The following is a 21,000-nucleotide window of genomic DNA, read 5'->3' on the forward strand; positions in this document are numbered from 1 at the left end:
AAGTAACATTTGAGGAAGTTTGTTAGATCACCTGGAAAACCACCCAGAGATAATCAGCAAGAAAAGTCTGTGAGAACACGTTTTCTCCTACCAAACAGAGGTAATAGCATTAAGTCAAGTAGAATGGGTTCCTGTTTGCTGGACGGGTGCTCCAGAGAGTGGTGAAGTGGCTTATACAGGAACAGGGTCTGTTGCTGGCAACTTTGCCTACAACTCCTTATTCCATATGAGCTGCCTGAAGTGTATGAGAACTCATTTCTCACCAAAATAGATGACTTCCCTATTTTTCCAATTTGTTCTGTATCTGGTTTTCTTTCTAGGTAGAGCTAGACTTGAAGGCTCCAAGCTGCCTTTAATGTTTTGGCTCTGATTTTAATTTCCTTTAATATTGAATGAGAAGATGAGCTCTCATTTTCCAAGCTGATTATTGGAATCTGCAAGATCATCCTGCAGGATGCCTTTCCCATTTATTTCTTTTTTCTTTTTTTTTTTTTCAGTTTCAGCCTTTCTATTGGCAACAGCTAACTAAAACAGGAGCTAAACAAGAAGGATATGATAAATTTGCTTCAAAAACTTATTTTCAGCTGTGTAGGGGGAAGTGCTTTGCTTTAAAAGGCTAGAAAAAGGCAATGTTTAAAAGGCTCTGTTCCTGACCAATCTTGTGTAGCCCATGATGAGGCTCTGCCTCTTCCCTGCTCTTTTCACTCAGAACATATTAATTGTACTTTTATTATTTTGCTGTGAGTGAGGTCTTCATTCATTTAACAGTCTCCGGGTTGAATTTCTCAGGATGTTCCTTGACAGGAAGTTTCTACATAGCATCTCTGATTTTCAGTGCTTTCAGCATAGCACTGTCCATGGGGCACTGAGCAGGAGACAGTAGCAATGCTGTGGCTCATTGGTGCTGTGCTTGCTTTACTTGTGGTCCAGTCTGTACCCTGGGCGTGACACAGGGTCCTGAGGAGACCACACTCCTCACTGGGGAACTTCTGCTTTGTGGGGCATGGCTGGAGCTTCTTGCCATTGTGTGGCCTCCTGGTATATTTTAGCCCTTCTGAACTAAAGCTTTCTCAGGAAATGAAGCCCAGTGGCATATTCCTCCCACACACACACTGGGATTTGAAAACAGACAAAGTTTCCTAACAAGGCTCATTTTCTAATTAGCTCTTTGGATAATAATCCAATAACATAAACAAATAACTAAACAGACTAATTCCCTTCCTCTTGAGAACAAAACAATATCCCAGCCCTTGAAAGTCCAAGCCCAAATTCAGCTGTGAGAGAAAGGCTAAGGCTACAGCCTCAAAATGGAATTCTCTACCACGGGACAGGACACTTGAGTGGGTGTTTGGGGATGGCAGCTCAGCTCAGCTGGCAGCCCTACATGGAGGACCAGGGCAGCTGGAGAAGTTGGAGTTGCAGCTTGGACCAGTATATCCAGGCAAGGTTAAGGAAATTTGCTAAGCATTACCTAGCCCAGCAAGTCTCCCACTGACTTCAGAACAATCAGTATCAGGCAGGGAAAAGCTGTGTTTGCCAGCAAAAGGTTTCTTTTCTGCTGCCATGCTAACCTCAACCAGGGCAGTTGCGTGCTCCACTGTTAAGTCCAAACCTGCTGGAGCACGGATCAGAATTTTCTTTGTTCTAATGTGGAAAATAGGTGCAGTGCAGTGCAGTACTGTGTTATCTTAAGTGTGCCTGTGTTCTCTTAAGTGTGCAATTTAGCTGTCTTTGAAACAGACCACAAAACACCCAAGTACTTCACACCTTACCCTTCTGCTTCCCTAAACTGAGAGGTGCCTGCAGAGAATAGTGGGTAGCTGGAAAGGACATCTAGTTTAGGGAATACGTGCCAGAGTTGGAGAGATATAAACAGAACTCTCCAATTTCAAAAAGAATTTGAGAAGCTGATTACACCTCCTGGGGGGAAAAAAAAAAAAAAAAAGGAGGAGGAAAAATAAAAGGAAAGGGGAAAAAAAAAAGCTCCAAACACCAGAAAGGCAGTGGTGCCAGGCAGCTGGCCTGTCTCAACTGCTCTCAGTAAGAAGGATTAAGGCACGGAGGATCCCCTCCTGCTGGGTAAGAGACTGATCAACTGTACTGAGAAAAAGGATTTGAAGGTATTAGGTTGTTTGCAGTTCCTGTGGTTACTTGATGGGTTTTTTTAATAACAAATTTTCATTAGGTGAAAGGGATGTGTTTTATGAAGAAAAAGAAATCAACCCAGATCAGACTACTGAATAACTGTATCTTGTGAAGTAGGTGGGGTTTTAACAGTGGGAGGAAAGAAGAAAGAAAAATAACTGTGAAAGATCTTCCAGAATATTTAAGTGTTTATAAATGGGACAATATCAATAAATTGTGGAGTTGCTGGCCCTCTTACAGATGATGCAGGTGGAATGATCCAACACTTTGTGCTGTATTTTTCTGCTTGCAGGGAAGCAATAAGCCGGCTGTGTGAAGCTGTGTCAGGTACAAATGGAGCTATAAAAAAGCGGAAGGTAAATACTCTCTTAGCTGAACAATTAATTTTCTATATCTTATTTTGATAAGCTGGATACATGATTCCCTAACAGGCTTCAGTCTGTGCTGGAGTTAGTGCACATTAATCCATCTGAATTCAGTCTTACATGAAAGTGCTTGTAACACGCTGTTTAGCCTGCTTGATCTGGGGATTAGGCCATGCCCTACCTTATTTTCTTCAGGATCAATGTTTTGTCCAGAGTTCCTGCTCTCACCAGCCTTTGCAGTCCTCAGTGCTTTACAGCTTTTAGTTTCTGGCTGGTAAGATGTCAGAGATGGGTGGAGTTGTTTGCTTGCTTGGTTTTTATGGATTGCAAAACCATGGTCCTTCACTGGAGGATTACCTGACTTTATTTACGTATATAAAAGAATTAAACACAACTGAAGGGGCAGAGTCTAATGGGCTGATCACTTATTGAATAACTGGGGTGCAACAAGGGTGCAACTGTCAGTGCTTGCTGCTGGGATGTGTCCAGTGAAACTTACTGATTCCTTTCCACAACTTGGGTCTTGGGAGGAATGAACTTACTCCTGAAAAAATGACAACATGAGAGAATTTCTTTATTTACTCAGACATGCTTCATCCCCAGGAAACAAAGCAGAGTTCAGCAGGAAAGTTCTACATTATACATGAATTACTGAGACAGCTGTAATATTTAACTCATTGGGATTTTGCTTTAAAAGATTTTTTCCCAATGTTGACATAAAAACCTTGTCTACAAGTACTGTATTCTTAGCTGGTATTTGTTAGAAGAACTATTTGCGTTTGATCAAGCCATTATCCTTGCTCCACTGAAATGCTCAATAAGATATCATAAAATCTACTTGACTTTGATATGTTTCTGCCTCTGACAGACTCAGCTGACAGCCTCTTTATTTCTTTGTTCAAAGCCTCCAGCGAAGTTTCTGTCTTCTGTACTTGGCAAAAGTAACCTTCAGTTTTCTGGCCTGAATATAAAGCTGACCATTTCTACAAGCAGCCTTACTTTGATTAATGTGGACACGCACCAGGTAGGATACATATAAATCAGTGTTGTTTTCTCCATGCTACTGTATTCTCTTTTCATAGCTTCTGAAGCTGGCTGGATGCTTCAAAGGGAAAGCAGCACCCTGTAGTATTCTTCTGCATGCCCAGTAAATTACATGATGCCTCTGAATTTAAAATGAAGAGCATTTGGGGGGGATTGGATATGCAGCAAATGCACTTTCTGTTTGTGATGGGGTCTTCAATGTGAGGAGACATCATCCTTAAGCACTTGGCAACCTGTTTCTCTGACTGTACAATGCCTGAAAAATAAGGCACTAATTCTGACCAGAGTTTCTGACAAGGGAAAAAAACATATGTAAACGATGAGTCAGAGCTTGGCTTTGGTGTCATTCAAAGCTCTTTTACATCTGGGTAATATATGTGCATTATCAGTTACACTATGCAAAGTCTCTGGGTTACATTAAGATGTGTTCCCAAGGGCCTGGATCTGCACTGGAACTGGGGTGTGCTCCCTTCTTGGCAGATATGTTGAGGAGCTTCATCCTACCCACTTAATTGCTCTGTTAGCTTTGGCTTCAGTTCCTAGAAAGATCTTGCCTGGGGCCAGTAGCAGGCTTCACTCCAAGATGGAGCAGGGGAACATCGGGGAGGTAGTTTTGGCTCACTGGCTCTGAGGAATTGTTGCACTGAGCTGGTGCTATGCTGAACATCCAGCAGCTCTTGGGGGTTTGCCTGGAGCACAGAGGTCTTCTGTTCCTTAGACCTCTGTTCTAGGAGAAGAAAGGTTTATGGCACCAGGTTTACCTTCCTTTCAGGTACAGCAGCAAAGGGTTTCCCTAAAACGGATGAAACTTGGGGGGGTGGCAGCTAAAGTATGACCCATTTAAGATGATGTCTCTTATGACAGGACTAAAAGCTGGCTGGACAGATATCCTTCCAAATGCCCAATTGCTGCACACATGGGTGTGCAGGGCACTATCTTGAATTTTTTTCTTGGTCTTTTGTTACTAGACCTTTGCAAATGGAAAATCCTATTTATTCAATTCTTGCGCCACCACCATGTTTCACTGTGTTCATTCCTGCGTGATCTGTTGCCCTGGATTTTATAGTAAACAACAGTTTGACTCCAGAGATGAGACTGTCTTTGAAACCAAGAAAAACTGATGCTTGATGTGGTAGTGTAGCTTCTACCGGGTAGCAGTTTGGTGCTAACAGTGAGAGAGTATGATCAGAGTATCAGTGGAGCCTGTTTGTAAAAACACCACCATTCTATACATGAGTAATTTAAACAAATGTGTTGGTAATTTTAAGAATAATTAATAACTCAAGACTGCAATATATCCAGGGTCTCCAGTTATTCCCATTTCACACTCTCATTTAGCTTCATATTGACCAAGTTGGAAGTTGGTAGTTGAACTCATTCTGAAAACCCCTTAAGGGAGATTATTTGGGGATCTAGACATTACTAAACATGAATGGGTAGTCTCAAAAATACTCCTGTTTTTACCTCCTTCATTCACAAATGATATGTGCATGTATTAATGGATGGGGCTGTCAGGAACTTAATTGCTTGCTGTATGAATATATATACTCTGCTGTTTTCTGAACATGTGGCACAGGAGCATGTTTAACTAGTTTGTCATGCTTTTCAGATTATTGCCAACCATCACATGCAGTCCATCTCATTTGCTTCTGGAGGTGACCCAGTAAGTATTGCTTTCTAAGATGTGCTTCTGCAGGTAAAATGAAATTATTAACAATAATTTAACAATACAAGTACCTGCAAATACTTGGCTTCATCCCTCGCTATCCACAAGCATTAAGAGAGTACACCACACTTCAGGGTAATACAAGAAGACTCAGGGACTGACACTGCAAAGGAGATGTAAAATAGAGACTCAGTGGATCTTTGATAGATGTGTATAGTTAACTTTCCTGTTGCCCATCAATGAGCTTCAGTTCATTCAAAAGCCCTCAGACTTGAGGATCTAAAAATAAGAACACGTGAAAATAGGAATCACATTGGTTCTGTGGTCCCTGTAATCAGCTCCTTCCAAGCATTGGTGCCCTGTTGTGCTGAGCATCGTAGTGTTTCCCTTCCAAACTCCAGTTTTCTTGGTAGTTAAATAATTTGAATATGTCCTTAAACTGCCTTGGTTTTGAAGTATATACCATGCCCTAGGTGCAGGTTGTCAGGTTTGTCTTTGTGTAACATTTACAGCTTGGAAAATTCAAGGATGTGTTTTCAGACCTCTGCTCAGTGGACTAGATGAATAATTCTTCAGAGCTTGATTACCTTTTTAATGTTGGGGTTTTTCTTAAATGCTACTACCCTGCAATGGTCCTGGACAGAGAACCCATCAGATCTCAGAGGATTTACAGGGCTGGGTTCAGTCAGTGCTTAATAGCAAGATCACTAAATGACATGCTTGTGCACAGATGTGCAGCAGGAAATGGGCTTTGTGGTGCATCTGGTGACACTTTTCTTGCTGGGAAGATACATAAAATGGAGGTCTTGCTCAGAAGTGGTAACTATAAATGTAGTGATAAGCGACAATTTAGGCTGCTTGTTCAGGTAATCTTTCCCGAATTCCCCTTACATTTAAAATGGGAGGCAGCTTCCACAGGACACATCTCTCCATCTGCCTCCATGTTCAGGGTTTAAGTGCAGTTCAGTGTTGCTCTGCATAGTTAAGGAACAGCAATATCCTGCCCAAGAACAAAGCCTATTCTGGCTGTATTTTAAAGCGAAGTCATCCATGCATGTACATATACATTAGAAAGATATAAAAATAGCAGGTGCTGCTCCAGTTACTTTAGTTTCTAGTTGCTCCCTAGATCTAATTTATTTTAAAAATGTATGCTAAAATATTTGTAAGCTTTAAAAAAAAAAATAAAAGGAAGAAAACACTGAGTTCACTAAATGCAAAAGAAATATTTAGCTTTATTTGTTTCAATGATGCTAACTTTGGAGATTCGGAAAAAAAACCCTATCTAGGACAAGTTCTGCTGGCCCTAAGACCTGCCTCTTGTCATTCATGGTGAATTATTAAATGGCTGTTCTTGTGAGTATTGCAAATGGAGGCCTTGTTTCCTGCCAGCTGATTGCATCTTCCCTCAAGAGAGCCATGCCTTTAAGCTGTGAATTGCATTTTCCCTATCCCACCTTAAAGATCCAAAATAACAAAATGCATCTTTAATAATTAAAAGAATGTTATTCATTACCTCACCGTTTTTACTACAGCACTGAATTATCAAGTGCCCTTGCTTTCGCCAGCATGACTAGAAATATTAATTTTTCTATTCCAGTTCCCTTTTTAGATTGACTAGAAAAAGTGTGGATTATTTCAACACTGGCTGGAAAGAGAATCTGAAACAGGCAACTGATTATACTGAGGCTGTCTGATCTCAGCAGCAGCCTTGAGATCCAGGGTAATTTAACCTAATCTTAGCCAGACTGAAATCAGGCAGCAGGAAGGAGATCAGATACCCATTTTATTCTGCAGTATTTTAAAGACCAACTTTTCTGTAAGATGCTTTCAAAACTCAATTTGGAATGGTCTCACTTGTCCTTTGCAGGATAGTTGCACTATTTTGTCTTCCACTGATATTGATAAGGACTGTCAAAGCTAAAAGCTGTGGCTGGGGATCACACAGCCCGGATGTGTTACACAGGAGAGGCTTTGAGCTCCATGGGAGCAACAGCAGAGAGCAGCATTGCCTGCTGATGAGGCATCAGTTGTGTTTCTGCTCCTGTTGCAGAGTTTGAAATTGAATACACAGTTTATTGAAGACCCAAAGAGTGCCAAATGCTCTTGTGCATTCATTATAAGGAAAAGATTCCAGAATAAGTGTATTGATAACCACCAGTGTGCCACCGATCCTTCCTGTAGCCCAATTTGCTTGTACCTCTGTTTTTTTTTTTCCCCTGAAAGAATCACAGTTTTTAAAGAGAAGAGTATATCTCTATACTCAGTTGCTTTGCTGTGGTGGTAGGGTTGTTCATGATGATAATTTTAAAAACATTTGTTGTTGTCTTTCCTATAGGATACTACAGACTATGTTGCATATGTAGCAAAAGATCCTGTTAATCAGAGAGGTATGGAAACAATTTTCAGATTGCTCTGCATGTTTTATATGTTTGCTTCTTGTGTACCAAGGGATTGTTCAAGTTTTCAATTAAGAAAGCTACTGGACAGCTTAATATTCTTTACAGTTTCTGACTTCCCTGTATGGACATGTATGATGATATGCAGGCTGTGGCTTCGCATGTCATAGTCTTTGTGCAGCAAAGCAAGACTCTGCAGGTCAGACTAAAGCTGTACTAGCTGTGGGCTCCATCCAGGGGTAGGAACATTCCCAAGCTGGTTCTGTCTGGGGAGGAAGGGCCGAGCCTCACAAAGTGAGCAGCTGCCTTGCTCTGGGACAACATACAAATGAGGCAAGGTTAGTGAATAAGCCTCCCATCTAATCTAGACTCTTGTGCATGTTTCTGGAAGTCAGGTTTATGCAACCTTTTCCCCTCTGGAGGCTAACCCAGGGGATAAAATCCCTTTTCATCACTTATTATTTGCCTGCACTACAAGAAAAGACTGGCCTTTTACTGCTTCTTTCATGCCAGACAGTTATCAGAGCAACACGGGTACTGAGAGAACTGGCAGAGGAGGTTGCTAAACCCCTCTCTATTATATTTCAAAAGTCATGGCAATCTGGTGAAGTCCCCACAGACTGGAAAAGGGGAAACATTGCCCCCATCTTCAAAAAGGGTAAGAAGGAGGAACCAGGGAACTACAGGCCAGTTAGTCTCACCTCTGTGCCTGGAAAGATCATGGAGCAGATCCTCCTGGAGTCACTACTCGCTCAAAAGAATAGTGAAGAGGTGATTGGGAACAGTCAGCATGGCTTTGCCAAGGGCAAATCCTGCCTGACCAACCTGGTGGCCTTCTATGAGCAGGTGACAAAATTAATAGATGAGGGGAGAGCAACTGATGTCATTTACCTGGACCTGAGCAAAGCCTTCGACACTGTCCCGCACCACATCCTGGTCTCCAAACTGGTGACACATGGGTTTGATGGGTGGACCACTAGATGGATAAGGAACTGGCTTGATGGCCGCACCCAAAGAGTGGCTGTCAATGGCTCCATGTCCCAGTGGAGGCCAGGGACAAGCGGAGTCCCTCAGGGATCAGTCCTGGGACCTGTCTTGTTCAACATCTTTGTCAGTGACATGAACAGTGGCATTGAGTGCACCCTCAACAAGTTTGCTGATGACACCAAGCTGTGTGGTGCAGCAGACACGCTGGAGGGAAGGGAGGCCATCCAGAGGGACCTTGACAGGCTGGAGAGGTGGGCACAAGCCAACCTCATGAAGTTCAATAAGAGCAAGTGCAGGGTCCTGCATCTGGGTCGAGGCAATCCCAGGCACAAATCCAGGCTGGGCAGTGACTGGCTGGAAAGTAGCCCTGAGGAGAGAGACTTGGGGGTGCTGGTGGACAAAAAGCTCAACATGAGCTCTCAATGTGCACTTGCAGCCCGCAAAGCCAATCAGATCCTGGGCTGCATCAGGAGAAGTGTGGCCAGCAGGTCGAGGGAGGTGATCCTCCCCCTCTACTCTGCCCTGGTGAGACCCCACCTGGAGTACTGTGTCCAGTTCTGGAGCCCCTATTACAAGAGGGTTGTGGAGGTGCTGGAGCGTGTCCAGAGAAGGGCCACAAGGATGATCAGAGGGCTGGAGCACCTCTCCTATGAGGACAGACTGAAGGAGTTGGGGCTGTTCAGTCTGCAGAAGAGAAGGCTCCGAGGTGACCTAATTGTGGCCTTCCAGTATCTGAAGGGGGCCTACAGGAAGGCTGGGGAAGGACTTCTCAGGATCTCAGGTAGTGATAGGACTAGGGGGAATGGAATGAAGCTGGAGGTGGGGAGATTCAGGCTAGATGTGAGGAGGAGGTTCTTCACCATGAGAGTGGTGAAACCCTGGAATGTGTTGTCCAGGGAGGTGGTCGAGGCCCCGTCCCTGGGGGTGTTTAAGAGCAGGCTGGATGAGGCTCTGTCCAGCCTGATCTAATGTGGAATGTCCCTGCCCATGGCAGGGGGGTTGGAACTAGATCACAGTATCACTTAGGTTGGAAAGATGATCCTTGTGGTCCCTTCCAACCCTGAATGAAACTATGAAACACTACCGAGGGCTATGATGTGGAAAGCTCACTCTAAGGTGCTATAGATGGCTCAGAAGATCAGGATGTTTTCTGGAGAAGATGAGAGTGGAGCCTTGTAGTCTGACCTGCCACCTCTCTGTAGCTCCATCATTGCTGTTTTGACTAACTTAGGGTACCCTTTGACTTCACCAGCAAGTCCCAGCATTGATGCTGGGATGTGTAGAAGTCCTGTAGCCTGGCAGCATGTGGGCCAGGGCTGGCTGCTGGCCCAACATCACTCCTGAATGCTATCTCATTGTGTCTATGCAGAGGGAAGAGCTGCACCTGAGCACAGGGCACTTGCTACTGGAGAGAGTTTCCTGAGGTTGTGCATGAGAACAAGGACTGGTGGCAGGAGCATGGTCTTGCCCTGAGGCATCCCTGCCCCAGGCTGCCAGAGCCACCCATACTTGGGTTTTCAAACTGTTTCATACAAAATCTGCACACTGGCAGGGTTGGTTCTCTCATTTTCTTCTGCTTACTTTCTGGCAGGGAAAGAAAATGAGATATAGGAGCATTCTGTGCAGGAAGCATAAATTGAGAAATTTTTATTGAGGTAAAAGTTGATACTATGATTAAAAAATACCTGGATCAATTTCCTTAACACATCAAAAATCTCAGTCTGTGTAATGTCCTAAAGCTATCTAGATGCATGATTTCATGCCCAGCTTTTCTGCTGTAAGCAGGATAGCTTGTGTCACTGGTTTATGGTATAGAGTACGTGTACTTAATAAAAGTAATATGTCTTTTTGCAGCATGCCACATACTGGAATGTCCTAATGGGATGGCACAAGAGGTGATAAACAGCATAGGGCAGGCTTTTGAGCTGCGGTTCAAACAGTACCTGAAGAACCCATCTAGCCTGGTTACGACTAATGAAAGGTCAGTATGTTCTCTGTGACTTAACTGGCAGCTACCTTCTCTTCATTACTTCTCAGGAAAAGAGATCACTCCTAAGAGTGATCCATAACTAAAGATGCTTTGGATATGCTTTCTGGACATATGCTAATTGTAATATATGCTGAATATACACAGTATAATAGACCAAAATTAGCTTCTTCCAGTAACCTTCATGGATTTATGTAACATTTGTACTTAACATAGAATTTAGCTCTATTGTTCCTTAGCTAAAACAGCTTTAAGTGGCCCAAGTAAGAAGAAGAAATGTTCAAATTACTCTGCCCAAGTCAGTTGAGCTCTATAAATACTTTGTGCATGCACATGCTGAACTCAGGCCTGACCCACGCCAAGTTTAAGCTTGCTGCAGCTGTGCAAAGTGTGGTGGGGAGAGAAGTCATTAATTCACCTTGCTGCTGTGCTCATGTCCTGGCAGCAGTCTCTGATTCCACGTGGCATGACTTGCATCAGCCTTGTATACTAAAACAAGCACAGCCTCGGCTCAGCATTCTAAAGTATGAAGCCCATTGCTCAAAATACAGGGCCTAGATTCATTTCTGGGCCACAATTCCCTGTGTCAATGACCCTTTTTCCATTGCATGGGAGGCACAATTCTTGCTCTAATTTACAGCTCTCCTCACAGGTTAGTCAAACCTATTTTTCTCAGTGTTTCTTTTACAGTAATACTAAATTTGATTGCTTGTTAGCTTCTACCACAAGGTAAAACCATAATGCAGCTCAACTGTGTCCTGCGAGTTGCTGTGCTGGTGATGTCACTGGTACAGTGCCTGATGCAATGCAACAGAACTGGTTTTATTACATAACAGCAATCTCAGCTCCAGTTTATATTTAATTCATTTCATAGAGTGGCTTTTGCCTTTCTACCCTTATACTGGTCTGTTTTCCTTGGGGGCAGTAATCTGAGGAAGAGCCTTCTGTAGGAAACTCCAAGGGGTTATGCCACAAGTAAATCAGAGCAAGGAGACACAGAAGAGGCTAATCAGATTTCCTCCTCTGAGCCTAACCTGCAGACAGCCTTGGAGAACAGTCCTCAGGCACAAAAGTCGGATATTGGTGTGTGAATGAGTCACTCACTTCCAAACTACTATGAATCACATAATCAAATCCTTGCACTGCCTATCACATAATCAACTACTTGAACTTTATCTCTTTCCTGCACGAGGCCTTTTATCCAATTACATTCTTGTTAAACAGAGAAGTAAGATTTGAGATGAGCTTTTTATTTTGAGACCGGAGACAATACAGGAAGCACCTTGTTGTTTTACAGTGTATCAGCTGTACATTTAAACTAGCATCGTTCTGGTTCAGCTTGAGAAACACATTGGGTACTCTCCTTTGTGTCATTTAGTGTTTACTTCAAGCTGAAACAGAACAGTTATGTTGATTATGGTTATTAAAATCAGGGTACATTTCCACTCCAGAAAATTACTTTCTTTTGTTTTTTTTTTTAAACAATCTTTTATTTTCTAAAACAGTTGAAGGCTTGTCTAACTAATGCCATGAGGTTTTAATTTGCATCCCCTCCACCACAGCAATCTCTAGATTTATACAGTTGGAAAGCCAGAGGAGTTACTTTTATGGTCTACCTTAATGAATGACACATTGATACTCTTGTCTCAGCTTCAGTTGATGGCTCTTACTTTTACAAGTCAAAGAGAAGATATCTGGTGCTAAGAAAATGACTGTACCTCCCTGCACCCCAAACTGTGATGACTCCATTTCTAATTCAGGAAGAAGGAAAACAGCTCTGAAAGATGGAGCCCAAAGCCCTTTACAGCCTCCATATGGTTCATCTGTGTAGTGTACAGTGTACAAACACTGCCTACACTGGAAAGCAGTTGATTACAGGATTATTTTTGGTTTTCTCCATACTTTTTTCAGTGAGGCAGCAAATGCTAATGGATCAGCTGGGAATTCACAGGAGAGGGATGATCATGAATATTACAATGAAATTCCAGGGAAAGAGCCTCCCACTGGTGGTGTGTTAGACATGCGAATGCAAGTGCAAACAGACCAAAGGGCTAACTGCCTCCTGCAGTGCAGGAAGCAGTGTTGCTTGGTAAGTACATCATGTTCTGGGATAACTGGTTTTGGCATATTATGGGAAGGGATAACAAAGTGTTGCTGTGGTGTAAAGCATGGCATTGAAATCTGAACCAGGTCTGATTATCCTAGGAAAGGTTTTTTTAGGCTATATTTAATGATGCTTAGTACATAATTGAATCCCAAAGCACTTGCTGGTTATTAACTGGTTTGTCCTTAGAGTACTTTTAGGAGACCAAGTAATATTCCCTTGTTCACTCATTAGCTGTGAGAAGAAAATACACAGAGATTTAAATGGCTTTTCTGAGAGAACATCTGCAAAATCTGGAACCTCCTGATTCTGTGATCTGATAAATATTTCATCTGTCCATTATGCTCTACAAGCTATGCATACCACATTAACTGATTGCAATGTATATACAACAGTAATTACCCCTGGAGTGTTTCAACAAGCTTTGTTAAATCAGCCACAGGCACAAAAGATGGATATATCTGTGACTCTTGCTTGGGATAGTGGGTATTAAAAACCAGTTAGGGAGTAAAACCAGCTCAGTTCAGATGCTGCATGCACTTCAAAGCTGGTGTGCTAGTTCTTGGAAAGACTTGCCTTTCCCTGCTCTGGGAAGCAGGTAGCACCACTTCACTCAGAGGGGACACCCTTGGACGTGGCCATTCAAATCCACTTGGTGCTGTTTAAAAAGCTGCTGCTCCCAAGTTTTGTTTGGGTTTTTGTGGCAACTGAACTCAGGTTCCTGTATGCTGCTGTGCTACAGTACTCTATCTCAGCTGAGGGCCTGATGGCCTGCACCTCCTCAGTCACTGTCTGTAAAGATGTTTGACTATATCCTGAGTTTGGGACCATTTCACTTTCAAAACATGATGTTTTACTTATTTCTCCTTGGTTTTATTGCAAGGAACATTTGTAAGAAAATATGAACTCTATTACTGCAGGTACTAAACCTTAGATACGTAACTGGGCAGTTAATGTTCTCTGTAAGCATGTCCAGACAATGATGCCCTGTAGGAAGAAGAATATCAGCATAAAATATTATTTGAGGAGATAGGAATTTTTTGATGAAGAAGACATGTTTAGTTACCTGTATTCCAATTAACTGGTGCATGAGATATTTTAAAGCTACTTGAGGTTCCTAAAGAACTATTTTGCACAATTGTTTCTACATTATTTTTTTTTCTACAGACAGGCAGCCCAACATTCATCAATATATATCAGAATTGTCCAGAAGATAACAGAACTGTAGGTATGTACTATGTTTTCCTTCTCATGCAGAATTAACCAAAGCAGACTGCTTGGAAGAGCTACCCTTTGGCTTTTGATACCATACTGAAAAGTATTATACTTCGTGGGTAATTTAAAGTTCCCTAGATGAAGGGCAGACAAAAAAAGCCTTACACCTTTTCCAAAGGCCACTAATCTATCTTCATGTCTGCTGGCAGACTTGCCCATTTAATTGTCATGATACTGTACAGTAGCTCTTTTGGTTTTGTTAGTCTTTCATACTTTTTGTTGTTTTATTCCCTTTTGTACCCTTTGAAAAAATTTCAAAGGGTACAAAGGAAGATACTTTGTTGCTCATCAGTCTCTGAAAATACCCTTTCCCTCTACAAATGGTTAATGAGACCCAAACTATCAGCATTAGGTGAATATTCCAACAAAGCCTGTGTCCTTGGATCGAGGATCACTGGCTTCTTAGTGCGACTGTGCTCTTTCCCTTGCCTTGGGCAGCTTTGTGCCTGAGATCAAGTTGCCTTTAGCAAAACCGGCTCTCTAAGGGAGAGCAGGGAGGTCACCAATCTCCATCCCTTTCTGGACATCCATTTCCACAGCTGATGCCCTGAGCACATTGCCCCAGCTCATCTCTTTCACAATGAGGTCCTGTTTGAATTCCCACCTGTGTTACTCTGAAGCAGTCCATGATGCTGTGTGCAGGGGCTAGTTAATTTTTTTTTATGTTCTGATTTAAGGAAAGGAAGATTTATGGATTTATGTTCTGATTTAAGGAAAGGAGGTTTTCTACAAAGAGAGGGTGAACAAATAATGAATGAACAGATCTATGAATAAAATGTTTGCTAAGAGCAAAAATATGTGTGTTATTTGGCTAGCTGAAGTGCTATTATTTTCATATCCTGCAGGGGATATTCTGTCAGCCTGATCCTAAGCTTGGATCCTAACCTGACAGATGTGGCTTTGGCTCTCCAGGCAGAGCCACAGAAGACTAAGCTCCTCCATCTTCTCTGTTCTACCAGAATAGCAAGAAAGAGAATTGGTTGTCTTTCCATAAGCTTCTTTTTTCTGGTGCAGAGGGGAAGGAAAGGGTTTTGCAACAAACACCATATATGGCTTGTGTCTCTGTACAGCCATAAGTATTAATTTATTTTCAATCAATGAGGGGTCTACTGATTAAATTGATTGAAGCAGAACACAACCAGTGTGCAACATTCTTGAAAATTTCATTCTAACTCATTTTGGATTATGTACCTTGTGTCTTCTAAGGAAAAGAGTTTATCTGCTCATTTTTATTTTCCTTCTGAATGACTTCTGTGGGATACATAAGAGCAAGTGTTCCTGTTTCAGCCATTAGAGTTATTTTTACTTGCATTTGAGAAAAAGAAGGAAATCAATGCATACTGTATACTAATTGCAGGTAATTGTGGTGAAAGATCACAGAAGACAAAAAAAGAGGCAACATTATTGAAGCCTGCCTACAAACCGGATCTGTTTGATGATCCGTGTTACATCAACACACAGACCCTGCCGTCCGCAGTCTGTGCAGCCCGTGGTACAGCAACAACACAGATCCATGGCAGCCCACTGCGCCAGGCCAGTAGGTTCCCACTGCAATACCTTTCTAAGCTTTGAATAGAGAAGTAGTCTTATCAACTGTATTCATGGACAAAGATTTTGTTTTCCCTGAAAAAAATGTGGAAAAGACAGGGAGGGGGGTTTTGTTGTTTTGTTTGTTTGTTTGCTTGGTTTTGCTTGTTAAATTCAAGATAAAGGAGACTAAAGAGAAAAAGTAGTAGTGGTAAGCAAGAGGAGTAACCTTTCATCTTCTGTAGCTGACTGATGACAATAAATAGTGTTCCACAGGTAATAAGTCTTTTTAGATTATATGAAAGCTTGGGAATGCACCATACCTTAAGAAGGAGAGTTCTGTGTGTGATCAAGATCTTAACCACTCTAAGGTGGAATTGGTCTCAGATGCTTTTGCTTCACAGGCAATAGCATGCAAGATCATCATGGGATCATTATGTCCATCTTTTCCCAATTCTTGCAAAACTGACCATTGAGTCTCTTCAGTAATCTCTAAATCAAATTGTTTGTAGTAGCTATTAAATGTATATCAAATTAAGTCTTGATTTAAAGACTCAAAGTGGTGGATATCTTGGATGCTTGGTGCCATGGGTTGGTTGTTTGGGTGGGTTGGATTGGTTGATGGGTTGGACGCGATGATCTTGAAGGTCTCTTCCAGCCTGGTTTGGTTTATTCTAAAAATAAAGGTTTATTCTAAAATATCCATTAAATGACTATATAGTTCCTACTGATTGTCCCCATAATTGAACATATTTATTAGCATTGCCTTTTATGATTTCCCATCAAGTGTTTTCTCTGTGAGAGGTGGCTCCACACAAAGGAGTGGGCAAAAGATTGGACAGAATTACAGTAAAGGAAATCGGTAACCATTGAGACATTAACAACCCCAGGCTGTGTTATGCTTTAAAAGGAACTAGCTATATCCTGAGGAGCCTTAGGTTGCACAATTCCATTGAAGAAGTGGTATCCTCTTGTTTTCCTTAGAAAAATCCTGCCTGTGAATCATTTGCAGTATGACTGGCTATATCCCAAACCACCCAGCTCTCTTAGTACATTCAGTAATTGTTCGGGTTTCTTTCACAGCAGATGCATCATGCTGTAATCCTTCCCTTCTGGCTACATTGGCTATGTTGTCCTACATTCCTGCACATAGCTGGAGCCACTCAACATGACTCTCACAATGATCTGTGAAAATCTCTTTAAAGCTTGTTAAGGGAGAAGAAAAACTAGATCTTAAAAAGAAAAAAACAAATCCCAGTAGCCAAAACCCAACAAAAATCTTGGTTTTACAGTGAAGGTAATACAAAGAAATACAGTCCCAAAACAGTAGAGCATCAGAAAATTTCCTGTTTCCAATCCCTATTGCCTAGCAACTCAAAGCTTTCCCATCTAAGGTATGGGAGGTGATGGTGTGATAATTTTACCTAATGCACTGGAGGGTTGTGAGCATTCATGCGTGCATATTATTACAGTCTGCCAGGCTGCTTTGATCACAGCTTCAAGAATGAAGCACTTGAATTTTTTGAACACTATAAACAAATAGTGTCTTGCATCCTTTTAGGATGAAGTTCTAGGTGAAACGTCCAATATATTCCCTTTCACTTTATTTCAGAGTTACCAGAAGCTGTTCAGCAGAGTCCCACAAGCAACACAGCTGGTCTCTCTGTTCTGCCACAAATAAAGCAACAGCTAAAGAATGAAGATTGTTACCATGGCAAATTAAACAGGAAAGCAGCAGAGAGCCTCTTAGTCAATGATGGGGATTTTCTGGTGCGAGAGAGCACAACGTCACCTGGTCAGTATGTCCTCAGTGGACTTCAGGGAGGGCAAGCAAAGCATCTGCTCTTGGTGGATCCCGAGGGCAAGGTATGAACATTTCATATACTGAAATTTCAGGTGCTCAGATATTTCAGTCAGAATGCCTGGATGCATTCCAGGAAGTGGAACTGACCTGATTCCAGTCAGGTTAATTTAAATTTAGTCAGTGACTTCATTAGGTTAGAAAAGTCAGTTCAAGAATTTATAAGCACCGAAGTACCACGGAAATAGAAGTGAGGTACATAAATATTGTTAGTCCAGGTGCTGATGATTAGCATGTACACTTAATGCATCCTTTAACTCGTTATTATTTTGCTAGAAAAATAACCCTAACATGAATGAATTTGATTAATAACACACTTCTGGATACAGAAAAGGTAGAGCTAGTTTGTTGTCACTTCAGTTCTACAAGCTTCTGCTAAGGGCTAGAAGAGCACTCTCAAGTGACATCTCCAGATGAGAGAATAAATCAGAAAAGTAATCCTCAGTGTAATTTAGAGAAATTCTCTCTTCTCCCATCAGAATCAGCCCTGTTCTATACAGAGTACCTTTAACGTGGCCCTTTGCTTTCCATGTCAGCTAATGGTAGGTCAAAGGTTAGGTCTAAATTGCTGTCTACAGCCTAGTGCTCCTGCTTCAGTAAGTTCAGTGACTTAAATACCTTTTGACTTTAATGCACTAGGCTCATGTCCAACCAGTTACAAGCACATCTAATGCAAGTATATTTTTCTGCTTCTATCATTAGGTGAGAACCAAAGACCGTATATTTGACAGCGTGGGTCATCTTATTCAGTATCACATGGAAAATAATTTGCCAATCATCTCTTCTGGAAGTGAAGTGAGCTTGAAGCAGCCTGTAAGGAAAGAAAGTAATATGGGACACATACAGTATCACAAATAGTCGCTTGGATCTCACAAATCCCAAGACAATTCATATCTGAAAACTGTACTGAGAACTTTTATTATGAAGACAATTGAAAAAGCATACAGACTGCACTTTCTGCTGCTGTTCCAGAAGATTCCCTTTTGAGTGTGTATGTATGAGTATATGTATATGTGTAGATCTGTAGAGATCAACAAGCATAGTTGTGTAGATATATATAATCCTAATCTTAACGAAATTACACCTTCAGAGTGTGAGATTCATTTGTGAGAAGGTATTTTAGACATGCACAAATGTCACTTTCAAGGTCATACTGAATCAGTAACGATTTAAAAGCACAATTAAACCTCTACATGCAACAGCTCACTTGAACAAACTGCTGGAACATTAGTATGTGCCTTTTAGCATAGAATTATTGGAAACCAATATTTATACTGAATTAGTTTGGGATGGTTAAACAAACACGTCTAAGCTTTTAACTCTTTGCCAAAATTTCAGTATTACTAAAACGTCACCTGCTTTCGTTAGACACTAACAATTTCATTTTGCTTGTAACAGCACTTTACTAGCAAGTAATGTTGGAAGTGAATAGAGTTCACACTGCAGAACGATTGTCCGGTTTCTTAATAATTTTTTTATCACTGTCTGACTACTCAAAGATTTGTGAGGATGCAACATTTACAAAGTTGAAATTAATATATGTAATATAATTTTGGAATAGAACTTGTTAAAGGACAAGCATGCTAGATCCTAATATTTTTGTCTTGCATATGATTTTCCTATTATTACCAATTAATACTGGAGATATCTCTTTTTAAAGGTAGGCTAAATCTATTTTCATTGATTACGTAGTTGTTTACAAACTAGAGAAGCTGATCAAAGCTAGTGGTACATTTTGAGAGAAAACTATTTAAAAGACTGTTTGAACTTTGCATGTGCCCTTATTCACCATTCTTTCCAAAACAAGGATACGGTTTTCCCTTTCTTCATGTCTTAAACATGGAAAAAAGTCTTTTAAAGGAAAGCTATGAATTGTTTTGCCACAATAAATACTCTTAAATATGGCCAATCCTATATTCAGAGTGATCAGTGATGTCTTGGGCTTCTTGTTGAAGGAACAGTGATTCAATAACTAATGGAGAAGGGCATTTCTCCAGAGGGGATTTGTGGAATGAACCTGTGGTCTGTGTGACAGCCTGAGAAAGTTGTCACTTTTAGGTAAGCAATGTCTTCTGGCACGAGCAGGGACGTTCTCTCTGTATCCCAGCCCACCAGCTCAGTTCCATTAGGCAGACAATTGTTGTACAGTTCAGCAATTGCTGGAAGACTTGACTACAAAAAAATACATTCTGCTCTTTTGCCTCTGTTCTGTTCTAAATTGGACACTATAGTAGGAACTCTTTCCCTTAGAAAACAAGAGTAGTCATACACACATAAAATAATTGAAGACGTAAGTTTCCTTGGTGGGGAAAATATGGTGTAAAAAAAGCCACACTTCAAGCTGCCTAAAAATATCTTTATTCTTATCCTCAACTAATAGGTATAAAATATATTTCATTCCTTGATAATGATTAAAATACTCAATTACATATACTGAAGCAGTGAGAAGCTTTAACACATTAGTAGTTTGTTCCCTTGCTAATAGTCAGGCATTATTGATACCTTAGAAGCTCACCTTTATGCATGTTGTATCCTGTGTAAGGTTTTCACCTGTGAAGAGGAACCCCAGCAAGTCCTCAGGCTCAACAGACAGAGAAGCAAAACCAGCTACTCCTGTGGCATGTCAAGGGGACAAAGACTTTCACAGGGCCAGTTTTATTTTTGCATTGAAGCTTATTTAGCACAAATAAAAGTTACTCGGGTGTTTGGAGCTGTGATAGTGTAAGATCAAAGTGGTATGACTGTCCCAGTCAAGATGCTGACTTGGGGACTTTCTTCACTTCAGCAATTTCCCATTTACCGATGCATAAAACATCCAGAACTAGCATCTGATGTTTGGATCATAGTGTGACACAGTCAGCTCTCTCTCTTCGAGTATCACTAACTTAAACAGAACTAAGACCAGGATCTTTGTTTTACTGCTCCTGCCTCTTTCGTATGTGTCTGAAATAAAACTTTGAAGGATAAAGGAAAAGAAGGGGAGATAATCAGGTGCTACTGCAATAAGCAAGTTTCTCAGAATCTGATGTGTGAGAAAGCAAAGAATCCAACTGATTACAGATAAAATTCAAACACAACACATCTATGTATTACATACAACAGACATTTTCCTAGAATAAATTACATTAATTCTTCTGGAGCTGGATCTAGGAACTTTTCATTTCTAACATGTATGTGCCTTCCCTTAGTTAGTAACACTGGTTTTAGCCTCTGTGGACCAACCATCTCATGTAATGGACACTGTCAGCTCCTGTGTACAAGCTAGAAAAGAAGTGACTATGCTAAAAAAAACAAACCACAAACCCTGAATTTAAAGTATTATCAAAAACATTGTTCTTGAGGAAGTCAATATGCATTGTCAGGCATGTTTCCACTTTGTGCGTTTTTGTTTTAAGTTATTTCATGCCTGTGAAAATGCCGAGGAATTGTTTCATCTCTCCTAGTGGTTACTAGGAACCCCTGGGAAAACCAGATCATTTTTCTGTAATGTCACATTGACAAGGCAGAGCATGTTCGTGCTTTTCCGGAGCTCCTATAAATGTCACAGCAGCACATTAACACGCATACCCGTTTGCCTCCGTCAATAAGAATGTAACAACCAAAACGCCTCTTTCCGACCACAACTTCCATTTTCTGCTAC

At 41.2% G+C, this 21,000-nt stretch overlaps 1 protein-coding gene across 2 annotated transcripts in view; it reads left to right on the plus strand.

The window, feature by feature from the left end:
• The window catches only part of SHC4 (SHC adaptor protein 4), a 34,389-nt gene extending 13,931 nt beyond the window's left edge, over window positions 1-20,458 (plus strand). For both annotated transcript variants that reach the window (XM_068143779.1, XM_068143778.1), the window contains exons 4-13: window positions 2,438-2,501; window positions 3,415-3,534; window positions 5,164-5,217; window positions 7,559-7,610; window positions 10,461-10,587; window positions 12,505-12,682; window positions 13,865-13,925; window positions 15,330-15,509; window positions 17,112-17,365; window positions 18,063-20,458. In XM_068143779.1, the coding sequence (XP_067999880.1) occupies window positions 2,438-2,501; window positions 3,415-3,534; window positions 5,164-5,217; window positions 7,559-7,610; window positions 10,461-10,587; window positions 12,505-12,682; window positions 13,865-13,925; window positions 15,330-15,509; window positions 17,112-17,365; window positions 18,063-18,218 (1,246 nt within the window). In that variant the 3' untranslated portion in view covers window positions 18,219-20,458. The remainder of the gene's footprint in view (window positions 1-2,437; window positions 2,502-3,414; window positions 3,535-5,163; window positions 5,218-7,558; window positions 7,611-10,460; window positions 10,588-12,504; window positions 12,683-13,864; window positions 13,926-15,329; window positions 15,510-17,111; window positions 17,366-18,062) is intronic.
• Window positions 20,459-21,000: the final 542 nt, after the last annotated feature.

This window comes from Melanerpes formicivorus, unplaced genomic scaffold (assembly GCF_026170545.1).
Source record: "Melanerpes formicivorus ecotype bairdi unplaced genomic scaffold, bMelFor1.0.p_v2 SCAF_10, whole genome shotgun sequence".
Classification (NCBI taxonomy): domain Eukaryota; kingdom Metazoa; phylum Chordata; class Aves; order Piciformes; family Picidae; genus Melanerpes; species Melanerpes formicivorus.